General features: G+C 39.9%; 1 protein-coding gene across 5 annotated transcripts in view; it reads left to right on the top strand.

Annotated features, from left to right (window-relative positions):
• Window positions 1–23538, top strand: part of col15a1b (collagen, type XV, alpha 1b) — a 52761-nt gene extending 29223 nt beyond the window's left edge. For 2 of the 5 annotated variants that reach the window (XM_077615965.1, XM_077615961.1), the window contains 38 exons: window positions 447–555; window positions 692–732; window positions 829–993; window positions 1339–1365; window positions 1441–1503; window positions 3119–3196; window positions 3929–3991; window positions 4073–4225; window positions 4489–4644; window positions 6295–6348; window positions 6865–6900; window positions 7576–7713; window positions 7789–7848; window positions 7928–7963; window positions 8028–8069; window positions 8851–8913; window positions 9505–9540; window positions 9612–9695; window positions 10017–10082; window positions 11094–11129; window positions 11416–11478; window positions 12550–12639; window positions 13777–13812; window positions 14305–14358; window positions 14421–14477; window positions 15396–15455; window positions 15859–15903; window positions 17510–17591; window positions 17684–17709; window positions 17840–17929; window positions 18511–18655; window positions 18762–18820; window positions 20067–20198; window positions 20327–20425; window positions 20500–20574; window positions 22033–22230; window positions 22335–22450; window positions 22544–23538. In XM_077615965.1, the coding sequence (XP_077472091.1) occupies window positions 447–555; window positions 692–732; window positions 829–993; window positions 1339–1365; window positions 1441–1503; window positions 3119–3196; window positions 3929–3991; window positions 4073–4225; window positions 4489–4644; window positions 6295–6348; window positions 6865–6900; window positions 7576–7713; window positions 7789–7848; window positions 7928–7963; window positions 8028–8069; window positions 8851–8913; window positions 9505–9540; window positions 9612–9695; window positions 10017–10082; window positions 11094–11129; window positions 11416–11478; window positions 12550–12639; window positions 13777–13812; window positions 14305–14358; window positions 14421–14477; window positions 15396–15455; window positions 15859–15903; window positions 17510–17591; window positions 17684–17709; window positions 17840–17929; window positions 18511–18655; window positions 18762–18820; window positions 20067–20198; window positions 20327–20425; window positions 20500–20574; window positions 22033–22230; window positions 22335–22450; window positions 22544–22766 (3156 nt within the window). In that variant the 3' untranslated portion in view covers window positions 22767–23538. The remainder of the gene's footprint in view (window positions 1–446; window positions 556–691; window positions 733–828; window positions 994–1338; window positions 1366–1440; window positions 1504–3118; window positions 3197–3928; window positions 3992–4072; window positions 4226–4488; window positions 4645–6294; window positions 6349–6864; window positions 6901–7575; window positions 7714–7788; window positions 7849–7927; window positions 7964–8027; window positions 8070–8850; window positions 8914–9504; window positions 9541–9611; window positions 9696–10016; window positions 10083–11093; window positions 11130–11415; window positions 11479–12549; window positions 12640–13776; window positions 13813–14304; window positions 14359–14420; window positions 14478–15395; window positions 15456–15858; window positions 15904–17509; window positions 17592–17683; window positions 17710–17839; window positions 17930–18510; window positions 18656–18761; window positions 18821–20066; window positions 20199–20326; window positions 20426–20499; window positions 20575–22032; window positions 22231–22334; window positions 22451–22543) is intronic. The other 3 variants (XM_077615962.1, XM_077615964.1, XM_077615963.1) reach the window with 3 other exon arrangements.
• The last annotated feature ends 3184 nt before the right edge of the window (window positions 23539–26722 follow it).

Here is a 26722-nt window from a genome sequence, read left to right as displayed (position 1 = left end):
TCAGGTAATGCTATAAATTAAAACTTTTTGTATGATCTAAAAGAACCCAGATCCAAGTAAATACTTGCCTGTTTGTCATCTCTCTTCCTCCCACATCTGTGAAGTCAGCTTGACTCTAAACATCCCATGAAACAGACTGTCCTTGAAGCCTCAAAAGAAATTCAGTTTTCACTGAGTCAGAACATCAATAGCTTTGATTTGAAAGAAGACAGAAATGCTAGAGTGCAATATTTTGTCTGGCTTTCCTAACACTGTGTATGTATCCAAAATTGATGTGAGATTTCTATGCTATTTTAATTTAAATGTAAAACTGGTGCAAACTGTTCTTTTGTCTAGCTTACACATACAGTCAGTCTGTTAAGAAGTATCAATACTGAACAAACTTTTTGATTGTTTATTGCTTTTTATACTATGACAAATTTAAAATTGTTTCTAATTTCTTGCAGAAAAACACTATTCCAATAATTGCACCACCAACAGAGGTTCCAAAGGTGGAGAGTGAAAAAAATTCAAATCACCAGACCTCAGTGGAAACCAAAGAGTTCTTGCAAAATGGTAAAAGGCATAACTGTGACATCTTATAGTGTATTTGTCCTTTTATTTATTAATCATGATGCCCTCTAAAATTATGATTCTATTGTAATTAATAATTGTGTATACTGGTCATAATTTTGTACATTGCCATTTTTAGGTTCTCAGCAGACAGACGAGCCTGGGGAAGTACCTGAAGATGTAAATTCAGATTAATATAGAATATTAATATTTCTAATCTTTCCTTTAAATTGTGTGTTCACCTGTTGTAAAAATATCAATCTATTTAACTCTTAGGTTCTTGTCAAGCACACCTTAAAAGGAGAGCCAGGGGATTCTGGAATACCAGGTTCACCAGGCCCCCCTGGGCCCACTCTTTTGCCTGGGCAAATTGAACCAGGACCAGGGGGTCCAAAAGGAGAACCAGGAATCCCTGGAATTCCAGGGAGAAATGGACAGCAGGTCAGTGCATCAAGTCCAAAGAGGTGTTTATTTTCAAGATTTTCACCACAGGGTTTAAAATTGTGCTGCGGTTCCTCTTATTCTCTGAAATGTCGCACTCTCCAATGGGCGATTTTTGTCTTTTAAAAGATCCTGCAATTCGTGAGTGATGAGAGTTTTTGTTGCTCTAAACTCTTTGTAGCAAGTCATCATAAAATGTTCCAATCCAAGTGCCAGTCTTGTTTTGTGCTTGAAACCAAATCAGGAAAATCTAGTATTTGCGCACATGATATCCATAAAGATATACCCCAAGTTTTCAGATATACATTAAGATGAATAAATGCAATGTATTTCTGTATTTTACAGGGAATGAAGGGGGACAATGGAGATGTAGTAAGATTTTTTTTTAAGTTTTTCTTTTGTCATCTTTGATGTGCTTTATAGTTTAATCAATAATGAAACTTTCAGGGTCAGAGAGGACCCCAAGGATTTCCAGGTTTGAATGGAGATGCTGGCATGAAAGGAGAGAAGGTAAAATGAATTGGCTTTTATTTGTCATGTTACCTATTCTTTCCATGAAAAACACAAAGCCTGTTCAAAACCATTTTGTTTCCAAAGTGTCTTGCACATTCTCTTCTAAATGTAACATTGAAAGAGAAAGAAAAACTTATTGAAAGGCATGGTTAAAATGTTTGAAATTATTGTCACAACGAAGCAGACTGCATACACTTAAAGTATAGTAAAAACTAACTTTCAGAGTACTTTTTTATGGACCAGTGCAAGTGTGTATCATGTGAAGGAGTGTTTTACACTAGGTTTTTGTAATTTCGTAGGCAGGCGAGGTACATATGCCCTTTGGGAAGAGTGCGAAATGTGCTGCTTGCGTAAACATCACCGACTCATTTGCACCAATGAATGGGCTTTAGTCCATTTCCTTTAACAGTGGTTAATGTTGCTTAACTTCTACCTGACAGGGTTAGACTTAGGAGAGTCGAGACCAGGGATTCTTTTTATATTTAAATTGATTTTATTCCTTTTCTGTACCGCTTATCCTCACAAGTGTCACAGGATTGCTGGAAGCTATCACAGCTAACTATAGGCTCCAGGTGGTAGACACCCTGAATTGGTTGCCAGCCCATTGCAGCGCACATTGAGACGAACAACCATCCACGCTTTCACTCATAGCTAGGGACAATTTAGAGCAGGGGTGTCAGACTCGTGTTGGTTTGCGGCCCGCTTTAACGTCAACTTGATTTCACGTGGCCCAGACCATTTTAGATATTATATTTAGATTTTTTTTTGTAAATGGATTAAAAGAACTGGATTAAAATCCCTGAATATTCAGTTTTTTTATAGATCTAAAACGATGTTTATTTTACCTTTTTTTATATATATATTTTTAGATTTTACAAAATGATTTTTGAACTAAAAACACGGAAAAAATTGATTAAAAAATTACAATTATTGATTTAAAAGGGGGTAAAATCAGGAAATTTAATATACATCTATACTCTTCATTTTAATTTGATCCTAAAACAGAAAGTCGGCACTCATGTTTCGGCACTTTATGTTTCCCGGGCCACACCAAATGATGCGGCGGGCCAGATTTGGCCCCCGGGCCGCCACTTTGACACCTGTGATTTAAAGTGTTCAACCAGCTTAGCATGCTTGTTTTCGGGATGTGGGAGGAAACCACAATAACTGGATAAAACCCACACAAGCCCAGGGAGAACATGCAAACTCCACACGGGAAAGTCGGAACCCACCTGGAATTGAACCCTCAATCTCAAAACTGAAGCGAATGTGCATGGGCCACCTCATTTTTCAATTTAATTTAATAATTAAAAAGCTTTTTATAATGTTAACGTTGCAGTTATTTATTGGACTAACACAAGAATGTAATGTATGGTTGTATGACCTCCAATCACGTGCCTCTTTTCATGCTTCTACTTTTAAATTAGTTTGCCACACATTCTATCCACTTCAAATTTGGACTGAAAATCCATTCCATATATTTAAGTTGAAGCTGAAAAAATATTTTCATTAAATTGAAAAAAGAAAAATAGTAATGCAATTTCACCTTAAAATAGAAATGCCTTGTTCCATTTCTTCAAAAATGTACATTTTTATGTTATTCTTCCTACAGGGAGAGTCTGGAGTTGGATTACCAGGCCCACCCGGCCTACCTGGTCCACCTGGACCTCTCAAATCACGAAGTGTACCTGTAAGCACTGTATTGTTAACATATAAGTTATAGTATGTGATAAGTAATAAGATATGCCAAATCAATGTTTCAGAACAACTGTTTTTTTTAGTTGCGGTCCACTTTTCGTTTTGCAAAAATCCCAAGGCACACCACCATATGAAATTCTTCTATTTTAAAAACTGTGTCACCTAAATTTAAAATATAAAGTCATTCTATTTCAAGAAAGACAAGAAAGTATTTCAATATCAAATTTTTCACACCGACTTGACATTGCCAATCACGTGATGTAAAAATGCGTAATGTACCAATTTTCTCATAATTGTATTACTTTTTCTCCCAAGATTACTTCAATTTTTTAATATTACGCGAAAAGCAGTTTTGTGGTCACACAGACTTCAAGTCGGCAAAAATGTATGCCCTTGAAGCCAAACATCTGTTTCACATTACATTAAAAACAAGCAACGAAACGACTTTAATGTGCTAACATTACCATTTTAATCTTCTAATATTAAAATATTGGCTTATTCTTTGTCATATTTGAATCCTGTAAATTAAAATTTTTCTCTCGTAATATTACAATGTACGACTTCATAGTAGGTCATTTCTGGCGGCACACCTGACCATCGCTCGCGGCACAGTAGTTGGGAAACACTGATCTAGAAATATAAATAGGATTACTAACAGTGTCTGCTGGCTGTGCATATCTGTGTATCTCATGTGCCTGGGCGTGTATTCTGTATTATTCTCTAGTATGGAGAAGATGCGCTGGGTTCTGGGTTTGAAGACCTGGACAGTGACACTGAGCTGATCAGGGTAAAATTACTTGGAGCTGTAAAATCCAATAGCCGTAGTTGAGTACTGGCACAGGTAAATGAGTATAACTTTATTCTCCAGGGTCCTCCTGGACCACCTGGGCCTCCAGGACCACCTGGGCCTGCAGGGAACAACCCTTCATCAGCTGACATACCTGATGGCTTTGCTCACACACATGCTGGCCCCCATGGTCCCCCCGGTAAAAATGGAGTCAAAGGCCAACCAGGAATACCAGTAAGTCACCTAAAAATAAAAATACATTACAGTGTTAATCAGTTATGAATAGTGCTGTAACATTTAATGTATTCTTGCTACAAGTTACTGCAAAAATTAGTGAACAAATGTTGTGTATCGTTTTGTAACTCTTTCCTTTGCTTCAATTTATTGAAGTTGTCTTATGTTAAATACTAGCTGTTCCTTCTTTATTGTCCCCCACCTCATTCCCCTTGTCTACTTGTCACATGGAACATTTCCACCTTCTCTTCACTCTGTTGCAGATATTTAAGGATTGGTTTAGTGGTTCTGGGTCTGGTGGTTCAGGTTTGAGTGCAGAGTTGTACTCTGACCTTGGCTCGGGTTTCAGTTCTGATTCTGAGTCCGGTTTTGCTTCTGGGACTGGGCTTGATCTGGGCTCTGTTTGGGTATCAGGCGAGGTATACATTTAATGGTTTGTTTGATCAACCAGCAAACCATAATGCAGTATTACAGTCTAAAGCCAGTTCACTGAGTCAGCATGTTTCTTCATTTATGCTTGTTTGATAACATAAGTTACCATTTAGTTGTGTAAAAATATTATGAGCAATGTTCCTTGCCTCAGTACTCTGGCTAAAGACTGAAACCTCTCTTTCTATGGATTTTATGTTAACTTCGACCTGACCACTGGGTCTTTTCTTCCCCAACAAAGGGGTCTGCCTCTTTGCAAAAATGTGAAAACCATCATCAATTTTCTACCCTGTGATGATCCGACTGGTTTGACATTTTTTGCTGAATGACTTCACTTGAATGGAACTGAACACAAACATGCATGCTATCACAATTCAAACATCAGTTTTGCTTCTCTGTAATTCAACTTTTACGCAAATATCAAAGTTCTCAGTGAACACATTGTTACGAGGCATACTGAAAAGGAAAACATTATGAAGACGATTAAGCCCACATTTTAGTCTGCCAGGGAATGAAGTGTTTCTGAACACAGTGGTAAATCCAATCTTTGATGAGTTGTCATCTTTCCAATAGAATGAGAATCAACCATCACTACCATATTTACACGTATATCAGCCGCCCCGTGTATAAGACGCATCCTTGAAATGGCCTTAAAATCGTTTAATTTTTCAATTTCTCGCGTACAAGCCGCCACCTGATGCACAATTTTCACCTCCATATTCATGGTTTTAATAGGGAGTGCAAATGAAGGGAAAATCTTAAGAAAAATCATGGCATGTGGTATTTCTGAGATACTGTATGAATCAAAAGCACATGATTAGGGTCAATATCATAAGGAATTAATTCATCCAGTAATTGTTGTTTTCTTACTGTCAAGACGTTATAATGGGGAAAATACGATAAATATAAAAATAAGATGAAAAATGAAGAAAGACAAAATGTAATGTCTTCACTTTTAAATAAAAAAACAAAAAAGACAATATTTAGCAATCCTAGTACTTTGTTTTTTTCATTTTAAATGAATAAAAAAGCTATTGAAAATAGTTATTCACTGTTTTTTCTTTCATTATATGAAACATTTTAAAAAATAAATTCTAATTCGAAGTCTGTGGACTGAACAACAAACAAACAAACTGAGAAAATCAATATATAGTGATGATAAATAAATAATCGATAAATACGTAATACATCGTTTTTGCAGATAATGCGTTAGTTATTTCGGCTGACATAATGGCCTTCAGTAGAATTATGATTTGGTTGACACACTTTTATGTCAGCAAAAGAGAAGATTAAGATACATTTAGAAAAATAATCTAAACCAAATTAGGAAATTGGCATTTTATTTACATAGCGAAAATATAGTTTTACATCTTAAGAGGGCAGTTCATGAAAAATTATGGCAAAAAATGTTCCATTTTTGGTTCAGTGTGATCACTCATTTCCTCTTGTTTCATGAAACACCTCAATTCTAGTGGGCAATATTGGCAAGTTGAGTATTCCTTTGAACAAACTGAAACTTGGATGTGGCCTCACATGTGAATGGCTGAGGGTTCAACAAACAGCTTCTCATCATGTTCTTTATTTGTTCATTTAAATTTTCTCACAGTGTGCTCAATTACAGCCTGTGTTTGTTTGATTAGGGTCGAGCTGGACTTGACGGAGCTCCTGGCCTTCCTGGAACTATTGGGGAAAAGGTATGCTAAAAATAAATGCACATTAAAGGTCATTGTTCGGGAGACGTATCTGCTCTTTTAATGAGCACCTTTGTCTCTCTCTCTCTCCCTGGTGACAATAACATTTTAAGCTGCCACTGCATGACATAAACGAGTGGTGACAGCTGCTCATTAAATGATGAATAGATCTTGGACACATCAAAAGTGTGCCGCTATTGCATGTTTGAATTCGGCACTCGTTGGTGGTGATGCCTTAGCTGTCCCCCCCATACAAATTGGGGAATCCCCCCATGTACATCGCAATATTTATTCATTAGTTTTCCATACCGCTTATTCGCATTATATCGCAAACACCCCAAAAAATCTGTCTGTTTTTTTTCAATATCACTCAGCCCTAATGCACATAACATTTCTGCTTATATGAAAAATACAAAAGGGATTACACTTCTTGAAGCTGTTCTATACAGCATGCATTCCTGCTATATTACAGTCATTTTGAAACAGACCCTCTTTTTTCCTTTCCCATTAAATCTTTAGGGTAACAGAGGTTTACCTGGACCACCTGGGCCAAAGGTAAATATATTTATTTCATGTAGTACATTTAAACTAGAGGTGTCCAAACTATTCAACAAGGGGCCACAGTGGGCCCAGCTTTTTATTCCAATTGATCCAACTCAGATTGTTTAACCAATGAGACTTCTTCTGAAACTAGCAGTGCCTGACTACAATCAACTAATTACAGTTTTAAGACTGCAGATTGGCTAAAATGTATCCTCTTCATTGGTTGGAATGAAAAGCTTTAGCACTTGAGGACCGGTTTAGTTTAGAGACCCATGATTTAAACTGTGATATACCATTGTTAAGGTGGCAGCTAAAAGCTCAGAGTTGTAAACCACCTATTTCATTCCAGCCTTCGATTGATTTAATATGATATGTACTCAATCAACACAATCATTTAGAGTTCAACCAAAGCAATAAAAAGATAAAATATTTCTTTTCCGACAATTTGTTACTGAAAGATATCAGATATTTGAATGAAAACCATTCTTTTAGACAAAATGGCACATCAGAGAGATGATGATATTGATCAACGTTTTGCAGTCCGACTGATTGATTCAATTGTGCTCGGCAAAATTAAAAATGTATTTTGTATCTTTACTACTGTAGCCAATTAATGGATATTTCTAACAGACTGGTGCATCGTTATGCCTCTAAAATTGTTGTCCTGATTCCTCTTAATTTTCTCAGGGTGAATGTGGGTTCACCGGCATTGCAGGGTCTGTAGGACCTCAAGGTCCCAGTGGTCCACCGGGAAAAACAGGCCCACCGGGTCCACCAGGACCTCCTGGTCCCCCCAGTCTTGCTGGAACCAATTTTTTTATTGAGGTGATTTTCAGTTATCTCCACTCACTCAGTGACATTCACTGCTACTATTCATATAACACTTGACCTTGCTATTAGGATATGGAGGGATCTGGCAAAAGCGATGTACTCACTGAAGCAAAAGTACCTGGTCCACAGGTCAGTGGGATTTTGTAGGTTGATTTTTTATTTATTTATTTTTTACTCTATTTTACCATATGTCTACTCCATTGTTTAGGGTCCACCTGGACTTCCTGGTCCACAAGGTCCCAAGGTTGTATGATTCATATATGTTATGTATTGCACTATTGTATATTTCAATGCTCTATTTTATATAGGGTAAGGATGGAGCCCCGGGTCCACCAGGCCTTTCAATCAAGGTAAAACTTCTATTCTCTTTTTCTTTATTCTCTAAAACTTCTATACTCATTTTTAAAAATAAAGTATGTATGAGTCCCAACAGCCAGATAAAGCATAATGAAGAAGCCGGGGTATAAATCTCCAAAATTTTTCATTATAATAATAACAGCAACAAGATAGGCATCTACTAATGTTAAACTTTAACAGTTGTTCAGCTAGTCATAACCTAAACAATCCAGCCCCAAGTCACTATCATATACATTAGTCTTCAGGCCTCCTGATGGTGCAGTGGTTCACACGCCTGTGGGGAGGGAGGGACATTTAACAATTTAAATGATTAAAAAAACAGCAACCACTGTGATTTGGTAAATTATTTTAAGTATGGTGGCTGAGTGGTTAGCACGTTGGCCTCACAGTGGGGGACCTGGGTTCAAATCCAGGTTGGTCCACCTGTGTGGAGTTTTCATGTTCTCCCTGGGCCTGCGTAGGTTTTCTCCGGGTACTGCAGTTTCCTCCCACATTCCAAAGACATGCATGGTAGGCTGATTGGACACTCTAAATTGACCTAGGCATGAGTGTGAGCGTGCATGGTTGTTTATCTCCTTGTGCCCTGCGATTGGCTGGCCACCAATTCAGGGTGTCCCCCCGCCTCTGACGTGAAGTCAGCTGGGATAGGCTCCAGCGCCCCCGTGACCCTAGTGAGGATAAAGCAGTTCAGAAAATGAGATGAGATTTTAAGTATTTGACAATGATTCATTGTTCATTATTAATTCATTTCATGGTTTCATTCGTTTATTCTAGGGTGGGAAAGGTGACCCAGGAACAGATGGTTTGCAAGGTCCTGCTGGATTACCAGGTGCAAGGGTATGTAGACAACATTATTGGTTCTTTTGGGTTGGAGTCTATCAGTGTGATCTATCTTAATATAACAAAATCTCCCTGCTCCTGTTTAAAAAAAAAATTAAAAACTCAAAATCTGTCAGATTGTGGGGAAGCAATGTGATGGAACTGTTCAGAATTCCTTCCACCTTGAACAAAGCCGTAGTTCCGGATGAAGAAAAGCAGCTCCGAAATACGATTATATACTGTAGATATGTTGTTTTTGGTGACTCACATGGTGGGGTTAGTGCCAACAAATATTTTTGACTTTTGTCTCTGAAGTTAAACCTTGTTTTGATTGGTTCGTAACACATTTTCCCAGGTGCGTTTTGAAGATATGAAACCTACGCCAATCTATAGTTCAAGAAAAAGTCAATTTTTTTGTCAGATGAACTAAGCAGCAAATTGTTTGACATGTCTAAATATATGCCAATTAACAGGAGTTATTTTAAACCACAGATTCTTGATATTGAACTAGTTGACTTTATCTTCAAACTTTTTTTCATCATGTATTACAATTTAATTGTTCTTTCTGGCTCACTCAAGATTCACTAACTCTGTTTTCACTATGTGCAGGGGGTTAAAGGAGAAAAGGGTAACCAAGGGCAAAAGGTAGGATTAAAACCAATTGATTATGACCTAACGAGTGTTCTCAACAACAAACAATATTCTCTATTTTACAGGGTGATTGTGGGACTCGTGGGCTATCCATCACAGGACCACCAGGGCCACCTGGGCCACCTGGAACTTTCATTAATATGACAGATGTATGCACACCAATTCTTTACCTACACAAGTATTTACTTTATTTTTTTACTATTGCTTTTTTCCCTTGAGCTATAGGAAAGTTTGAGCAATTCCTTGATCGAGAAGACACATAGACTAAAGTTCAATCATGAGGGAGCATGTTAAGAACCACCACCACACGCAAAATCGAACTAATTAATAAAATGTGTCGTCATCCCATAAACCCTAGAAGTATTCCTTTTGCTTTGGAAATTAAGACACATCAGTATAAATACCTTTTCTGGCTTTTTATGCTTCCAAGTTTAAACAGGTATTCCTGTTTCTATTATGTTATTTTGCAGTTCCTCCTGAATGACAGAGAGCATGTACTCAACTTCACTGAGATCAGAGGACCACCAGGGCCTGAGGTATGTAGCAAAAATATTAACAAATGCAAAGTCAGCAGATTTCTTTATTTCTATGCTCACTTCTTCAAACATAACAAGAAATATCCACTCAATATTCCTCAGTATCACTCTGTTGTCCTGAGGCAGATCCATCCAATACCGAACACTACTAAAGCATCAGCTCATCTCATCTCATTTTCTGAACAGCTTTATCCTCATTAGGGTCGCGGGGGGTGCTGGAGCCTATCCCAGCTGACTTCGAGCCAGAGGCGGGGGACCCCCTGAATTGGTGGCCAGCCAATCGCAGGGCACAAGGAGACAAACAACTGTTCACGCTCACACTCATACCTAAGTGTCCAATCAGCCTACCATGCATGTCTTTGGAATGTTGGTGGAAACCAGAGTACCCAGAGAAAACCCACGCAGGCCCGGGGAGAACATGCAAACTCCACACAGGTGGACCGATCTGGATTTGAACCCAGGACTCCCACTGTGAGGCCGACGCGCTGGAACCACTCAGCCGCCGGGCCGCCCAAAGCATCAGCTATTGATTTGTAATATTGTGGCATTTGGTTGATTATGACAGCTGGATTTATGTATGGTTCTGCATGTGTTCTAAAAGCTACTTCGTACAATTCATCCATGTGGTAAATAAAGCAGGCGGGCCGGCCTCACACTTCTGAGATCGACGGTTCAATCCCAGTTTCTAACCTTCCTGTGTGGAATTTGCATGTTCTCCCTGAGCTTGTGTAGATTTTCTCTGGGTTCTCCAGTTTCCTCCCACATTCCTGAAGCATGCATGGTAAGCTGGTTGAGCACTCTAAATTGTCCCTAGGTATGAGTGTGAACATGAATGTTTGTCCGTCTCCTTCGATTGGCTGGCCCCCAATCCAGACTGTCCCCCGCCTGGTGCACCTAGTTGGCTGGGATAGGCACCAGCACTCCCCGCAACCCTTGTGAACTTAAGCGATATGGTAAATTAATGAATGAATGGATGAATAAATATGACACTTGTTTGTGCATCTTATGTAGGGACCTGAGGGCCTACCTGGCAAAGCTGGATTTCCGGTAAGAACTTTTTCCACAGACATGTCCACTTAATTCTCACAAGAAATGTACGCTGCACATCTGTGCAAAACTTAATTTTTCAGTAAAATAACATATTTTTCTAATTGTTTTTGCTGTCATTGGACTTCAAGGACAGGTAAAACTAAGCAATAACTTGAAATGTTGCCAGTGTTTCTGCTTCCAACATATAGGATCATTATCCTATTAATCGGGTACTAATAAAACTGTCAGCTTTTTAAGACCATTTCACTTCCAACTCACCTTTCTATATTTTTCATTTATCTAGGGGCCCAGGGGACCAAAGGGAGACATAGGCCCTCCAGGTATACATGGGTCAGCAGGGCTCAAGGTGAGAAAATTGAAAATTGACTGAATTAAGTTGAAATTGCAATGGTGATGATGTATTTTCATTTAAATTTTACCATTTTAGGGTAATTGATCTTGTCGTTTTATGGCACACAAAACAGTAATCCCTCAAATATCGCGGTTAATGTAGACCAGACATGGCCGTGATAATCGAAAAATCGTGAAGTCACCCTTGTTATAACTTTTTTTTCCCTTTCTTCAGTGCTGGGTACTCGGACGTTTGGTCGACCGGACGTTTGGTCGACCGGACGTTTGGTCGACCGGACGTTTGGTCGACCGGACGTTTGGTCGACCGGACGTTTGGTCGACCGGACGTTTGGTCGACCGGACGTTTGGTCGAACGGACGTTTGGTAGAACGGACGTTTGGTAGAACGGACGTTTGGTCGACCGGACGTTTGGTCGACCGGACGTTTGTTAGAAGGGACGTTTGTTAGAAGGGACGTTTGTTAGAAGGGACGTTTGTTAGAAGGGACGTTTGGTAGAACGGACATTTGGTGGAACGGACATTTGGTGGAATGGACATTTGGTAGAACGGACGTTTGGTCGCCGGGTTGTTACTGTTGAAACCAGCTCTCAAAATTATAATCATGAGAGAGAGAGTGAGTTTAATATCTAATTATCTAATATTGAAATATCAACAGTAAACTCTCTGTCATAATTTGACAGCGAGCGAACCTGGCGACCAAACGTCCGTGCTACCAAACGTCTTGTTCTACCAAACGTCCGTTCTACCAAACGTCCGTTCTACCAAACGTCCGGTCGACCAAACGTCCGGTCGACCAAACGTCCGGTGGACCAAACGTCCGGGGGACCAAACGTCCGGGGACCAAACGTCTTTCGACGAAACGTCTGGTCACGTCAGTGCTGAGTCCTAGTAGCAAAAGTGGCGTTTGCTTACAAGTTTCAGAATGGATGTTCACTTTTTTATGAACTTAAAAAAATAATAATAATAATTAATAACGGAAAAAAATCGCTAAGTAGTGAATTTGCGATAAATGAAGACGTGATAATCGAGGGATTACTGTATTATGTATTTTCCTTCTGTGTTAACAGGGAGCAAAGGGAGAGCCAGGTGTGACCATTGCTGCAGATGGATCCCTTTTAACTGCGTCAAGAAGCCCACATGGGCCCAGAGGCATTAAGGTTTTCCTTCCCACTTATAATTATACATCCACTACATTTTCCACCAATATAGGATTCTTAAATCAAATTAGGTATTTTTATTTTCAAATATGGTGATGTACCAGTGTGCTAAAAAGTAAAACCGGGTAGATTTTTACAGTATACGCTCTGGTAATATAGCTTAGTGAATTAATCATGTTTATCTTTAAATACATTTTTTTTTTGTAAGGGTCACTTGTGTTGCATCACCTGTTATGTGGATTTAGTCCCCACTCAGCAAATTGAATGTTTTCTGCTTCTATATTATTGCAAGTACATTTTTTGCAATTGGATTATTACAAATTCATTTTGATTCATACAAAATTCAGTGTTAAAAAAATCCCTTTCACCTACAATTACTTGAAAACAAATAAACTTCAAACCAAAAGGATGCTAGTTTGTTTAATGGGAAAGGAAACACCTATGATAAATGGATTTTCCCGTGAGGGCTCGCCACAGCGAATCAATTTTGTTCATAATCCAATTCTCAATACAGCATCCAGGAAGTATTAAAGGGAAACTCAAAAGTCACCATTTAAGAAGAAATTGTGCAACCATGGCGGTTTTTATCAATTTTTCCCTCGGTATCAGATTTTGCCATTGTTCGATGAAATATCCTTGTTTTGTTTCTGAATTTGTCATGATTCATTTGACATTCGGAACAAAGGTTTTTCACTCTAGTGGAGTACGCCTGGCGACCCTTGCGAATATAAGCGGTTTATAAAATGACTGAATGCTACAAGACGCTGTTAATTCTGACTGTTAATGTGGAAACAACTTTAGTTGACATAGTCTACAGAGCTGCGGCAACCTGGATGAAAATAAAGGAACAGGTTATCTGTTGTAAACAGAATCAAAACCAAAACAACTTTTCAGATATGACAATCAACTTTTAAAATTGGAAAATATTGGATTGTCCATTGTGAACCATTTGCAAATATATTGCACTCAAATTTACAATTAGCATGACCTGGTAAAATCTATGCAGGCATAAAATGTTGAGTAAAATATTGTGCAATGTAACGTAGAAGTTTTAGAAGGAGGTATGTGTTGATCCCAAAAATGATTGCACCAAATGTAATCATTATCTTCACAAAATACTGTTTTCTACTTTGACAGGGTGCCCGTGGATTGCCTGGACCTGCAGGGCCCACTGTAAGTTTCTCATAAGGGACACTGTTAGTTTTTGCAGAGCGTGAAGCATGAAGTGAGAGTGTACTACCAAACAACAGTATACCTGTCAACCTCTGCCGATAACTGCCCTTATAAATGATTATGATTCCCCTTACAAACCCCCAAAAAACCTTACAAACACCGTACAACTCGTACGGTGTTTGTAAGGTTTTTTGGGGGTTTGTAAGGGGAATCATAATCATTTATAAGGGCAGTTATCGGCAGAGGTTGACAGGTATGCAACAGGTGAACTCAAGGGCAAATAACAAGGACAGGTCACACAGGGGGAGAAAACAGCAAAACCAATCCCTAACAGACACAACTAATTTAAATGCATTTTTTGTTATTGGTCAGGCAAATCTGCACTGAGAAATTATACAAATGAATGTAGGCTTTGGACACCAAAAATATGTTTTTGCTGTCATTATTTAATCTAAAAAATACAAAGATAAATGTTGCTTTTTATTCTTTAAGGGCCCATATGGACCACCCGGACAAAAAGGAGAATACGGGTTTCCTGGTCGCTCTGTAAGTAATTTACTTTATACCTATTGATGCATACAAAAACTTTTTGGATTCTCTTTTGACAGGGACGACCTGGTATGCTGGGTAGGAAAGGGGAAAAAGGAGATTGTTTTGGCCTACAAGTAAGAGAATTTTTTATTTATTTATTTTAGAAAAACACCATTCTTAACTATTCATTGAATGAAAATATTTGAACATGTAAATGCAGATAAATTAGAGTTTGGAGTTTGAGTTATTTAACAAGGAACCGCACTTATTAATGAACACATTTATGTTAATGAACATATATATATGTAAATATGGAAGATTGCAGCATAGGGCTAATTTCCATCTTTAGTCTCTTGTGTAGGTTGAAGATAAATGATGAAACATACATAGACATACCCACAACCAATGTTCCCTCAAATTTTTTGTTTGTCTGGGCAGAAAGACAACCTCCCTGAGCACACTGAGTACTGGTGTGAGCAACATCATCATTGCTCGCTATGGGCACACACCAGTATCACACCTGCCATAAGCAGGTGCATGTCTACTACACATAAATGATTTAGTAATAATAAAATGTAATGATTAATATCAATGATTGGGCGGCCCGGCGGATGAGTGGTTCGCGCGTAGGTCTCGCAGAAAAAATTCAAAAATTGGGATTTTATTTCGTGCGCTCCATATGATTTGCTGTGCGCAGAGAAGACGAGAGTAGTGCGCAATTGCGCATGCGTGCAGCTTAGAGGGAACATTGCCCACAACCACACAAATCTTGCAGTGGAGGAGGAGCTTTGTGATGGAAGATTTTGTAAACTAAGGTGGCATCTGCATATTTAACAGTATTTTCCCAGTTCAGACATTTGTGTTTTTTTCATATCTGAAAGTGGTGGTGCGTTTTTGGTTTTATGTCCAATACTTTCAGAGCTTGCATATACATGGTTTTAGTGTTGTTAAAGAGGTTCTCGTTGCTTTTGCAAAACTGAAAATATATTATTTATTGGATGGTATCTTTTACAGCATGTTGATTTTTTATTTATTTATTTTTATATTCTCAGGGTCCCCCGGGTCCACCTGGTGTACCTGGACTTCCAGGAAGAATTCTCGGCCTGAATGGAGTAAGTGTTCATCTTTGTGGTTGTGGTTTATTTTTAATAATGTTAATAGCTTGGGAGGATGACAATTCCCACACATCTTTAAATTAGTGCTAAACTGGTTTTCCTCAGTTCTTTCATGAGTTTTAGAGGCATCTGTTCTACTGGAAAGTAGAAATCAGTTAGACCTAAACTGACACCATTATAACATTAGCTGCACATCGTCAAACAAATGAAAATTTTTGAGAAATAAGGGCACTTTTACATCCAAATTACCGATTGTATCAACTGTATTGCTCCCACATTTTGGGACATTTTTGACATTTTTGTTGTTGTTGTTTTCGCTTCAATTTTTAGTCCAATTGGTGGAGCCATCCCAAGTGATGGTTCCGTTTTTCAAAGCTGATAACTTGCTCTTCTTTTAAAGACAGTGTTCCCCGTGCGCCCCAGACCGCACTGCAAAAAGGGATCAGTAAGTTTAAGGCAGTCCATCTGAATGGCCTAATTCCATTTGAAATGGATGGTCATCTGATGGTTCTGTTGGGGTGTGGATAGAGCAGCATGGCAGCTCTCTGGCCGCACCTTGTTGTCACTCATATACCTCTTTCCCCTGCCTGGCTTCTTCTTCATTATTGCATTTTTTGGATTTCAGACCCTATGGCTTTGGGTGTGGGGGAAAGGTTCCCCCAACTATCTCATGTGGTCCCTGTGATAAAACAGCTGCTTTACTGAAATCATTAACAAGGGTTTGGTCATTTAACTTTTTGTCTTGGGTGTGGTGAAGGGATTCTTTTCCAAATGAACGTAGCTAATACTAAAATAGCTTTTTATGCATTTTTTAACAATTTAAACCAGCTTTCAAGGCAAGATGGGTTTTGAGATTTTCCGTCCGCTCAATTATGTGTCTTCAAAGGTAGTAAAGAGTGCATAAAAAGAACAAGGTTTTGTGGGGTTATGCGTGCCGGATGTGCTTAACACTGTCACCTAACACCAATCTATACAGATAGCATTTGTCTTGCCTTATGTTTTCACCAAAGGCCTTCCACGTGATCTGACTCCCTTAACAATGTCAAAAACAAGCTTAAAGCCAAATACTCAATTAAGTGTGACTGAAGACTGACAGCTTTCAACCAGAGATATTTTGTAAACTAGGCAGATGCTAGTGTTATGCTTGTGACTAAACTCCCTAGGACTAGGACCAACAGAGACAAAGACTTTAAGAAGTCAAGACCTAGACAGGAACAAAACCCTCTCTAAGTGTTGTCTTGAGACTAGTTTCAACACTAGCAGTTAATAAAAACAAAAGCGGCAATTCTAATTAATAATATGTAAGGAACATCTTACTGGAAATAATGCTCCAGATAAAGTTTTCCTGTCCTAGATCTACAGTACACACATTTGCTACCACTTATCATATTGCTACAGTTTGTCCTGCTTCAATCAAAGTGTGTGCATTGAACAAAAAGTAGCTTTAGCAATTATAGGTTACTTCCAAAGACATGCATGATAGACTGTGTTAATTCAACTTTTACAAAGAAACCTTATTGAATTGCCATTCCAGAGTAATTTTCATCTCATCTCATTTTCTGAACCGCTTTATCCTCACTAGGGTCGCGATTATAGAAAATAATTGTGACTTTATATAATGGGTGTACTCAAGGGTCGGAGTAGGTGCAGGTTTTCATTCCACCCGATAAAGAGGATACACATTTAGCAATCTGGTGTCTTAAAAGTGTAATCAGTTGATTGCAGTCAGGCGCTAAACTTGTCTTCAGGAGAAACCTTATTGGTTAAACTGTCCGTGCTGGTTCAGTTGAAATAAAAATCTTCACCCACTGTGACCCATTGTAGGACACCCCTTCTTTATATCCTTAACGAAGCTGTATTTCCAATGTCCTAACATTTGTATGAATTTGATGTTTGAATACAGACAGAAGGGCAATCTATTAATGAAACACCATGTTAATCGTATATTGTACAGTCTTTAACAATTCATATTGTTTCAGCATTCACTGTGTGCGTGTTGGCTCTTCATCACAACCACATATTCTGATGCTGATGTTTATTTCTTTGTGTAGGATTCAAAGAATGGGATTGATGTCGCTAGAGCTAAAGGCCAAAAAGGAGATGTTGGAATACCCGGAGAACCAGGAACCCCAGGTAAAACCTAGACTACAGTATGTCCCATTAGTTAGCTACTAATTCATAAGTAGACACAGTATTTGATGTTTTCTGATCTTCTCTTTTGGCAGCCCCTGGGTTTCCAGATGTAATTTCGGTGAGTACAATTTTTTAGAGTGAATTCAGGTGGGCAACAGAAACAGATTTTGATCTAAAGCTTGTCTTGGCAGATGTGTGTGTTTTTTTAATATTGTTGTCACTGCATAGTTTCTTTGTGAAATCTTCAGAGTGGTAAAGGTGACCAGGGATCCAAAGGTGAAAAGGGTGACTGCGGCGCTCCCGGTCCTCCGGGACTACCAGGCCGGTCAGGACTTGTGGTGAGTTCACCATTGCTACCAAATAAATATGTTCTTCCTCCACGTGTCCATCCTAAATATTTCATCAGTTCCTTAATCAATGTTCCCTCTAATTTTTCGTTGGTCTGAGCAGAAAGTCAACCTCCCTGAGCGCACTGAGTACCAGTGTGAGCGACATCATCGGTACTCGGATGATTCGCCTAAAGACGTTACGCCGACGGACGTTTGACAGACGGGCAGGTCGCCGAATGAACGTTCGGCGGAACGTCCATTCGGCGACCTGTCCATTTTTCATGTAAAACATGCTGTAAAACACGAAAAACATAAGTGGACAGAGCTACTGCCACTTGCTGCCGCTTAAACGGCGCCATCATGGGGAAAGGGGTAAAAAAAAAAAAAAAAAAAAAAAAAAAAAAAAAAAAAAAAAAAAAAAAAAAAAATCCGATTTTTTTTTTTTACTGCGCGCCATATGATTGCTGCTGCGCAGCGAGGACGAGAGTAGTGCGCAATTGCGCACGCGCGCAGCTTAGAGGGAACACTGTCCTTAATGCATATCAATGCATTTCTAATTTAAGGTGTATATACGCATCTGTTTATCACAGGGTCCAAAAGGGGAGTCAGTCATTGGCCCTCCAGGTCCTCCCGGTTCTTCGGGCCAACGTGGAGCCCCTGGGTTTGGACGCCCGGGTCCAAGAGGGCCACCTGGACCTGCCGGAAACCCAGGACCGCTAGCTACTTTCAGAGGAGGTATTAAGAAGGACCAGACACCAAAGATTGAATATATTTAGAAATTCACCTTTTTCAAGTTGAGGTTTGTGTTATTGTTGATTTTTACGTGTGTCTATGTTGTCAGCAGGAATCAGTGTTCCGGGCCCTCCTGGTCCTCCTGGTCCACCAGGAATTTCAAATCTGGTAAAAAAAAAAACATGTACAGTCTTACCTCTACTTACGAGATTAATTGGTTCCAAGACTTTTTTCGTAACTTGAAAATTTCGTAAATAGAGGTGTACTTTATATGTAAATTCTCTCACAACTACCAACTAAACCCTTTAAAATTGGTCAAAGTGTCCAAATTTTGTACGAAAGATGTGCGGAAACACACAAAAATGAGAGAAAATTATAAGGAAATTATTTATTAATGTCTTAAAATAAATAAAGCATACGAAAATGTGCCCTGCGCCCAGTGTTCCCTCTAAGCTGCGCGCGTGCGCAATTGCGCACTACTCTCGTCTTCTCTGCGCAGCAGCAATCATATGGCGCGCAGTAAAAAAAAAAAAAAATCGGATTTTTTTTTTTTTTTTTTTTTTTACCCCTTTCCCCATGATGGCGCCGTTTAAGCGGCAGCCAGTGGCAGTAGCTCTGTCCACTTATGTTTTTCGTGTTTTACAGCATGTTTGACATTAGAGGGAAAAATTAGAGGGAACATTGACATGCACCTGCTTGTGGCAGGTGTGATACTGGTGTGCCCATAGCGAGCAATGATGATGTCGTGACCGGATGATTCGCCTAAAGACGTTTCGCCGACGGACGTTTGACAGACGGACAGGTCGCCGAATGGACGTTCCGCCGAACGTTCATTCGGCGACCTGCCCGTCTGTCAAACGTCCGTCGGCGAAACGTCTTTAGGCGAATCATCCGAGTACCGATGATGTCGCTCACACTGGTACTCGGTGCACTCAGGGAGGTTGACTTTCTGCTCAGACCAACGAAAAATTAGAGGGAACATTGCCTGCGCCGCTCAAATATCTCCCTCCGCGGCCGTTCTTGATGTAATACCCGTGTTTGTCCGCTAGATGACAGCAAGAGCCCGTTCTACCAGGCCCGAAAGCCGTCCACTTTGTAGTACATTTGAGACTTTTACGTGTGCCCTATGTGTGTTTGACAATATGTCCCACGTTGCATTTGTAGTTTTTAATCAATTAATAAGGGGAATCCAAAATAAAATAATGGATAAGGAAATGCATTTACTTTTTGGGGGATTTCGTAACTTGGATCTTTTTCGTATCATGAGTCATTCGTTTGCATATTTAAAAAAATCGTAACCTGAAACTTTCGTACCTAGAGGCATTCCTAAGTAGAGGTATGACTGTACTACATTTTTTTCAAAATAAAACTGTAAAACCCCATTTACATTTCCGTGCCTGGCGTGTCTGCTCAGGTGTCCAGCTATGAGACAACTCATGCTCTGACCAGAGAGACCCACTTGGTTCCAGAGGGAACATTGGCATATGTGTCCGATGGCGAAGGAGAGCTTTACATCAGATCACAGAGTGGATGGCGCAAAGTTCAGGTGTGTATTGTACATGCACATGACTGGTATGGTAGAGTCGCTTGACTTTAAGCACAAAACAAACCTCACCTGATGCTGGACCAGTGTGTAAAATAATGGCAATCCTAAGTGTATGCATTCTTTTTCAGCTTGGAAACTTGATCCGATCTGAACCGCCATCCACAGCAGCACATCGCACCCACAGCAAACTGGGAGAATTTAGCAGACCACACAGGAGCCACAGCCAGGTATTCTCATTGAGTACAAACAGACAAATGGCAAATGCAGCTTTTAAAAAACATGGTTTGTAATTGTTGGACAGGAGCTACATGAGGGGAATAGAGGATATCAGCCAAGTTTTAACATACTGCCACAGACCTTCAATTCCGTTGCTGGGGTGAGTTTGAATCTTTCACATACCAATATGAAATGCAGTTTTTTTTTAATTGTTAGAGTTTTATTTTGTTGTGCTGTTAAGTTTAATTGTTTAAATTTAGGGAGCACCATACTTTTGGGAATATAGAAAGAACTAAAGTAATATAATTTGCATTATGGGGAAATGTTTATTTGATCATGGACCAAGAACAAACATGATATAAAATAGTAATAATATTCACCAGAATAAAATGGAGAACAAAGGGACAAATACGCATCTGTCCATGTGATATATTAACAGTTATGTACCAGAATTCAACTCCATCACCCTCCAAATCACATATAAATCTATTTTTCCATCTTTAGTATTACTTCAGCTCTTGTCAGAGGAGTATAAAAAGTATATATAAGTTACACCTGGGTAAAGTTATAGTCATAATTAAGTTAACAGCCAAATATTATACTATTATAGAGTCACTCCTGGGAGAAAAAAAACCCAACAGGAAGGCTTGATTTGTTTTTGGGATGTGGGAGGAAACCGGAGTACCTGGAGAAAACTCACGCAAGCCCAGGGAAAACATGTAAACTCCACACAGTAGGGACCCACCTGGATCGAACTCTTGATCCCAGAACTGTGAGGCCAATGTGCTAACCACTCGCCAATTTTAATGTCAAATTGTCTCAAAACTTTTAGATTAAGACTAAAGCTTGCTATTATGTTTCAGGTGATTTCAGTGAGTATGTCTGGCCAAGAAGAGGCACAATTTTGGTCTTTAAGGCGTAAAAATGCATTCATTCACGTTTATCGATAGTTCAACCTAAGTGAGGTGACCCATTACATTCTTATGTGGGTAGTGAAGAACTCTCAGCTAATTTACGTATTTGAATTATTAAAGTTGACTTGTTGAAAGGGTTTTCATCCGTTACACCTTGTTCATTAGTTAGGTTAGATTAGATAACTTTATTCATCCCGTATTCGGGAAATTTCATTGTCACAGTAGCAAGAGGGTGAGATTACAGACACAGGAAAAGACATTTTAGACATAAATAAAAAGGGTAATAAATAAGTTAATAAATAAATAAATTAAGAACTAAATATATAAATAAATATATAAATACATAGATATATAAATAAATATGCGAGTTGGTGAAATAAATATATATATACATATGTATATACATATACATATATATAAACCCACATATACATACATACACATAGATGTACATGTATACATATACATGGGATTAATATAGCCTGTCTGAGAGTCGTAGTGACATTGTCTCGTTTTCTCATTTGCATACGACCCTGGGTTTGAACCCATGCTGTCACATTGAAAGGTTGAACGTGCTGACTGCTGAGCCAAAAGCCCGAGCTAGCATGCTCTTTTAATGGCATTGGTGGTTTGTCGATATGCATCAGGCCTCCTTGTGTGCTTTCCATAAATAGTGTATGTATATTTTCTTTTCTCTTGTGTAGCTCCATCTAGTGGCTCTAAACGCTCCATTAAAGGGGGATATGCGAGGGATCCGTGGGGCCGACTTTCAGTGCTACCAGCAAGCACGGACTATGGGCCTGACGAGCACATACCGAGCATTCCTGTCCTCGCACCTCCAAGACCTGGCCACCATTGTGCGGAAGGCAGACCGCAGCGACATGCCTGTAGTTAATCTAAGGGTGAGGATATTTGATATAATGAGTATAGTACACAAAATATGGAATCAGTACAAGACTTTAGTCCCTGTTCTAACTTTTTTTTCTTTGCCCTGTTCCCCCAACAGGGTGAAATGCTGTTCAAAAGTTGGATGTCCATTTTCTCGGGAAACGGTGGCACATTTGACCCCTCCATCCCCATTTACTCTTTTGATGGGCGCAATGTGATGACTGACTCAGCATGGTAAGTGTTTGTGAGTGAATGTGTTGACCAATGTTTTGAGTTCGAATGATTCTTAAAAGGCAGATTTGAAACGGTTTTCTCCTTCCATTTCAGGCCAGAAAAGCTGATCTGGCATGGTTCAAGTGCTGTGGGAATCCGCACGACTATGAACTACTGCGAAGCATGGAGGACTGCCGACATGGCGGTGACGGGTCAGGCTGCTCTGCTTCAAACGGGACGCCTGTTAGGACAACACACACGTTCGTGCTCCAACCACTACATTGTACTGTGTATAGAAAACACGTACGTCGGAGACATCCATCAACGGAGGGTCTGAAGACAGCACAAGGGCAGGATGCTCCAAATATGCAAAGTAGAACCTTTCAAATACAGTAATTTGAACAGGAACAACATACCAGTACTCTTACACAGTCTGACTAAAATATAATTTAACTGGCTTCCAGATTTAATTTTCCATTGTAACTTCTGTTATACAGTACTACATATAGGGTAAGACAAATTACTAACTATTAAAACAAAGTTTAAATTGACTTTATTTGAAAATGTCCACACATTGATGTCATTAAACTGTAAATTTGTGTAATATCAAGAACAACCATGCCCCGTCAATGACAATCATCAGAGAAAATAAATTGTTTAAACCGTAAATAGGGAGTTTTCCTGTAAATCCATTTTGTATGAGGACATTTGGTGCATCAACAGTTGAACCTCAATGTGTAGCTTCTGTGTTAGTGTCAAATATAATTGGGATTTGTATTAATTTATATTGTAGCAACATATACAGTACTTTGAAAATCTGCGGTTTACTTATCTTGATGAAAAATATATACTGTATATACTGTGTGGTTATGTTCATGTTTAAGTTGTATTTTTTACTCCATAAATAGGCATTTTGTTTTGGCACCAGACAATTTCTTCTTTTGTCTCAGCAAGTCTCGATAGTGATGTGCTTCTTGTCTTGTGTCTGACGTGTAGGTTCCAGTGGCGGGCCGTCAGGGCCTTCAAGGCCTTCTCTGCTGGCCTAAGAAATATCTGAATCATATATTATATTTTGTCCATCAATACTTATTAAATAATTCCAAATGGTCTGTTAGCTTCCTTTCGTTGCTTTTCCCCCTGGTTGCACTGCTTCCAGATGTGTGTTTTCATATTGAAGCATTTAACCAATCACATTTCAGTCATTATTTGTTGCCAGGGTCAGAAATCTGCCTCAAAGCCTTCACAATCAGTTCTGCGGGCTCTGCTGCATTAAACAAGCGTCAATAAGACTGTTGCTTTAACCAATCAGATTTCGAGTTGGCAACACCACAATGCATTGCCTTGTCGCAGGCTTAGGGATATGTCATCGCTTTCACCAACTATGATTGGCTAATGATTAGCCAGACCTACCAAACTGTATTTGTAGAGAGCTGCAAATTGCAAATATGTTGTGTTGATTTAAAGCCATTTTCAAGACGGACTATGCCAGAAATACGACAGGACAGTCTCGACTTTCAGCATTAGCTTCGATGGCGATAGAAAAGAAGGAAGAGAGAAAGGAGGATGGATATTGTGTACAGTTAAAAAGGATTTTTGGTGAGTAAAATATGGCTATATTCCTAAATAATATTTCAATTGTGGGCCAAGTTCTGATATCTGAAAAGCTCCAGTGTTTGTATTTAAGCTCGTGTTTATATTTAATCACTAAATACTGCTAGGAAGTGGATTTTACCCCATTTTGCTGCAATTTTTGCCGTTTCGCGTATGGACGTATCGACGTTCACCGCTGTCGCCGGTTATGATGTCTTAAAAGCTCCAGTATTTGTATTTAATCATTAAACGCTGCTAGGAAGTGGATTTTACCCGTTGAAGGCGCTACGAGAAAATGCACAGACCACCACTGGTAGGCTCCAGTGGCGGGCCGTGCATTTCCCACCTAGGGCTTCAGTAGTGCTACATGTGAATCAATCTCACCTTCAATAAATGTTTTATGGCTATAAAACCTTTACTGCCACTACAGCTGCGAAACATTTTTTTAAAAAGCATCAATGAGTGGTTAGTGCGTCGGCCTCACAGTGGGGGACCTGGGTTCAAATCCAGCTCTGTCCAAATGTGTGGAGTTTGCATGTTCTCCCAAGGCCTGCGTGGGTTTTTTTCCGGGTGCTCCAGTTTCCTCCTACATTGCAACGACATGCATGGTAGGCTGATCGGACACTGGAATAAAGGTGAATTGATGTAAAATACTAAGCAAAAATGTTACTCAATATTTGGTAAAATTAGTGTACTAACACACTGTTTTATAGCATCAAGACCACAAAAACAGGAAGTGAGACTGGTAATGCGGTCTGTGAACACCAGGAAGGCTGCGGGCCCTGACGGAGTACCTGGGAAGGTGCTCAAAGCCTGTGCTGACCAGCTGGCTGGAGTCTTCACAAATATTTTCAATTGTTCCCTGCAACTATCCATCATTCCATCTTGTCTGAAATCTGCCACCATCATCCCTGTCCCCAAAAAGCCAACCATTGGCAGCATGAATGATTATAGGCCTGTTGCCCTCACGCCTGTGATCATGAAGTGCTTTGAAAAGTTGGTAGCCCGCCATATCAGGAATACAATCTCTCCCTCAATTGACCCTCACCAGTTTGCTTACAGGGCAAACAGGTCCACTGATGATGCTATTGCCATTGCTCTTCATACAGCACTGAGCCATCTGGAACACCCTGGGAACTACGTGAGGATGCTCTTCATTGACTACAGCTCAGCCTTCAATACCATAAAACCGGACATTCTGACTGACAAACTCTCCCACCTTGGACTATCCTCTTCAATCTGCTGCTGGATAAAGGACTTCTTGACCAACCGCCCACAGACTGTTAGACTTGGTCCCCACCTCTCTTCCTCCATTACACTAAGCACTGGCTCCCCTCAAGGCTGTGTACTGAGTCCTCTTCTGTACTCCCTGTACACCTACGACTGTGCACCCACCCACCAGTCTAACGCCATCATCAAATTCGCTGACGACACCACTGTGGTCGGACTCATCTCAGGAGGGGATGAGTCGGCTTACAGAGATGAGGTCAACAATTTGTCTTCGTGGTGCTCGGTGAACAATCTCACACTGAACACCACGAAAACTAAAGAAATAATCTTGGACTTTCGCAAACACGGCACAGATCTGGCCCCACTCCTCATAAATGGAGTATGTGTAGACAGGGTCCAGTCCTTTAAATTCCTGGGGGTCCACGTCACGGACAAGCTCTCATGGTCTACAAACACCACGGCAGTGGTGAAGAAGGCTCAGACACGACTCCATTTCCTCAGGGTGCTCAGGAAGAACAACTTGGGCTCCAATCTTCTGAGAACCTTCTATAGAACCACTGTAGAGAGCATCCTGGCGTACGGCATCACAGTGTGGTACGCTGGAAGCACGGCGGCAGACAAAAAGGCCATGCAGAAAGTGATTAACACTGCCCAGAGGATTGTCGGCTGCTCTCTGCCCTCACTTGAAGACATTGCCAGCCCGCGTTACCTCAGCAGAGCCAAGCACATCATAGGGGACCCTTACCACCCTGGTCACAATCTGTTCCAGCTGCTGCCCTCTGGCAGACGCTATAGGTCCCACAAAGCTCGGACAAATAGGCTTAAGGACAGTTTTTTCCCCACATCCATCAGACATCTAAACTCGCGCTAACATACACACATTCCCTTCTGCGGCATATGAATAGATGTTTGGTTGGTGATCTGCCGCCTCCTAGCTGACTTGAAGGAAGGTAAGTGGCAGACAGGGTGCGGTAATCGAGAGGTAAGCGACCTGTATGAAATCGAGAGGTAAGCGACCTGTATCCACAACAGCGGAATGACAAATTACAAGTCCGTAACTTACACTTATTTAGGTCTTTTGCCGATTAAACGTAGCTTATGGAGAAGCACCATCAATTTCGTCACACGCAGTTTCTGCGTGTGATGACAAGTAGGCTTTTTTGTGTTGTGGTAATGACGACATGGCCTATGTCCGATTATTATTATTATTATTATAAATCACGACTATTCTACGTCATCTTCAAAACATGGACATTGAGTTGGGAGGACAAACCACCTTGTGGAGCGCGGTAAGCAACACCATCTTTTAAACATTCAATAAGGGCGTGGTTACGCCTATTGTCGACACAGGTGCGTAAATTAAGCACATGCGCAGTATATGTTTTGACGAAAGTTTGGCGACACTCTTTTTCCTTGTCGACGATAATGTCAAATATTTATTCATCTTATTAGACGTGCTTCATAACTGAGCAA

The sequence above is a fragment of the Stigmatopora argus genome, chromosome 12 (genome assembly GCF_051989625.1).
Source record: "Stigmatopora argus isolate UIUO_Sarg chromosome 12, RoL_Sarg_1.0, whole genome shotgun sequence".
Classification (NCBI taxonomy): domain Eukaryota; kingdom Metazoa; phylum Chordata; class Actinopteri; order Syngnathiformes; family Syngnathidae; genus Stigmatopora; species Stigmatopora argus.
This window is presented reverse-complemented; position numbering and strand designations above follow the sequence as displayed.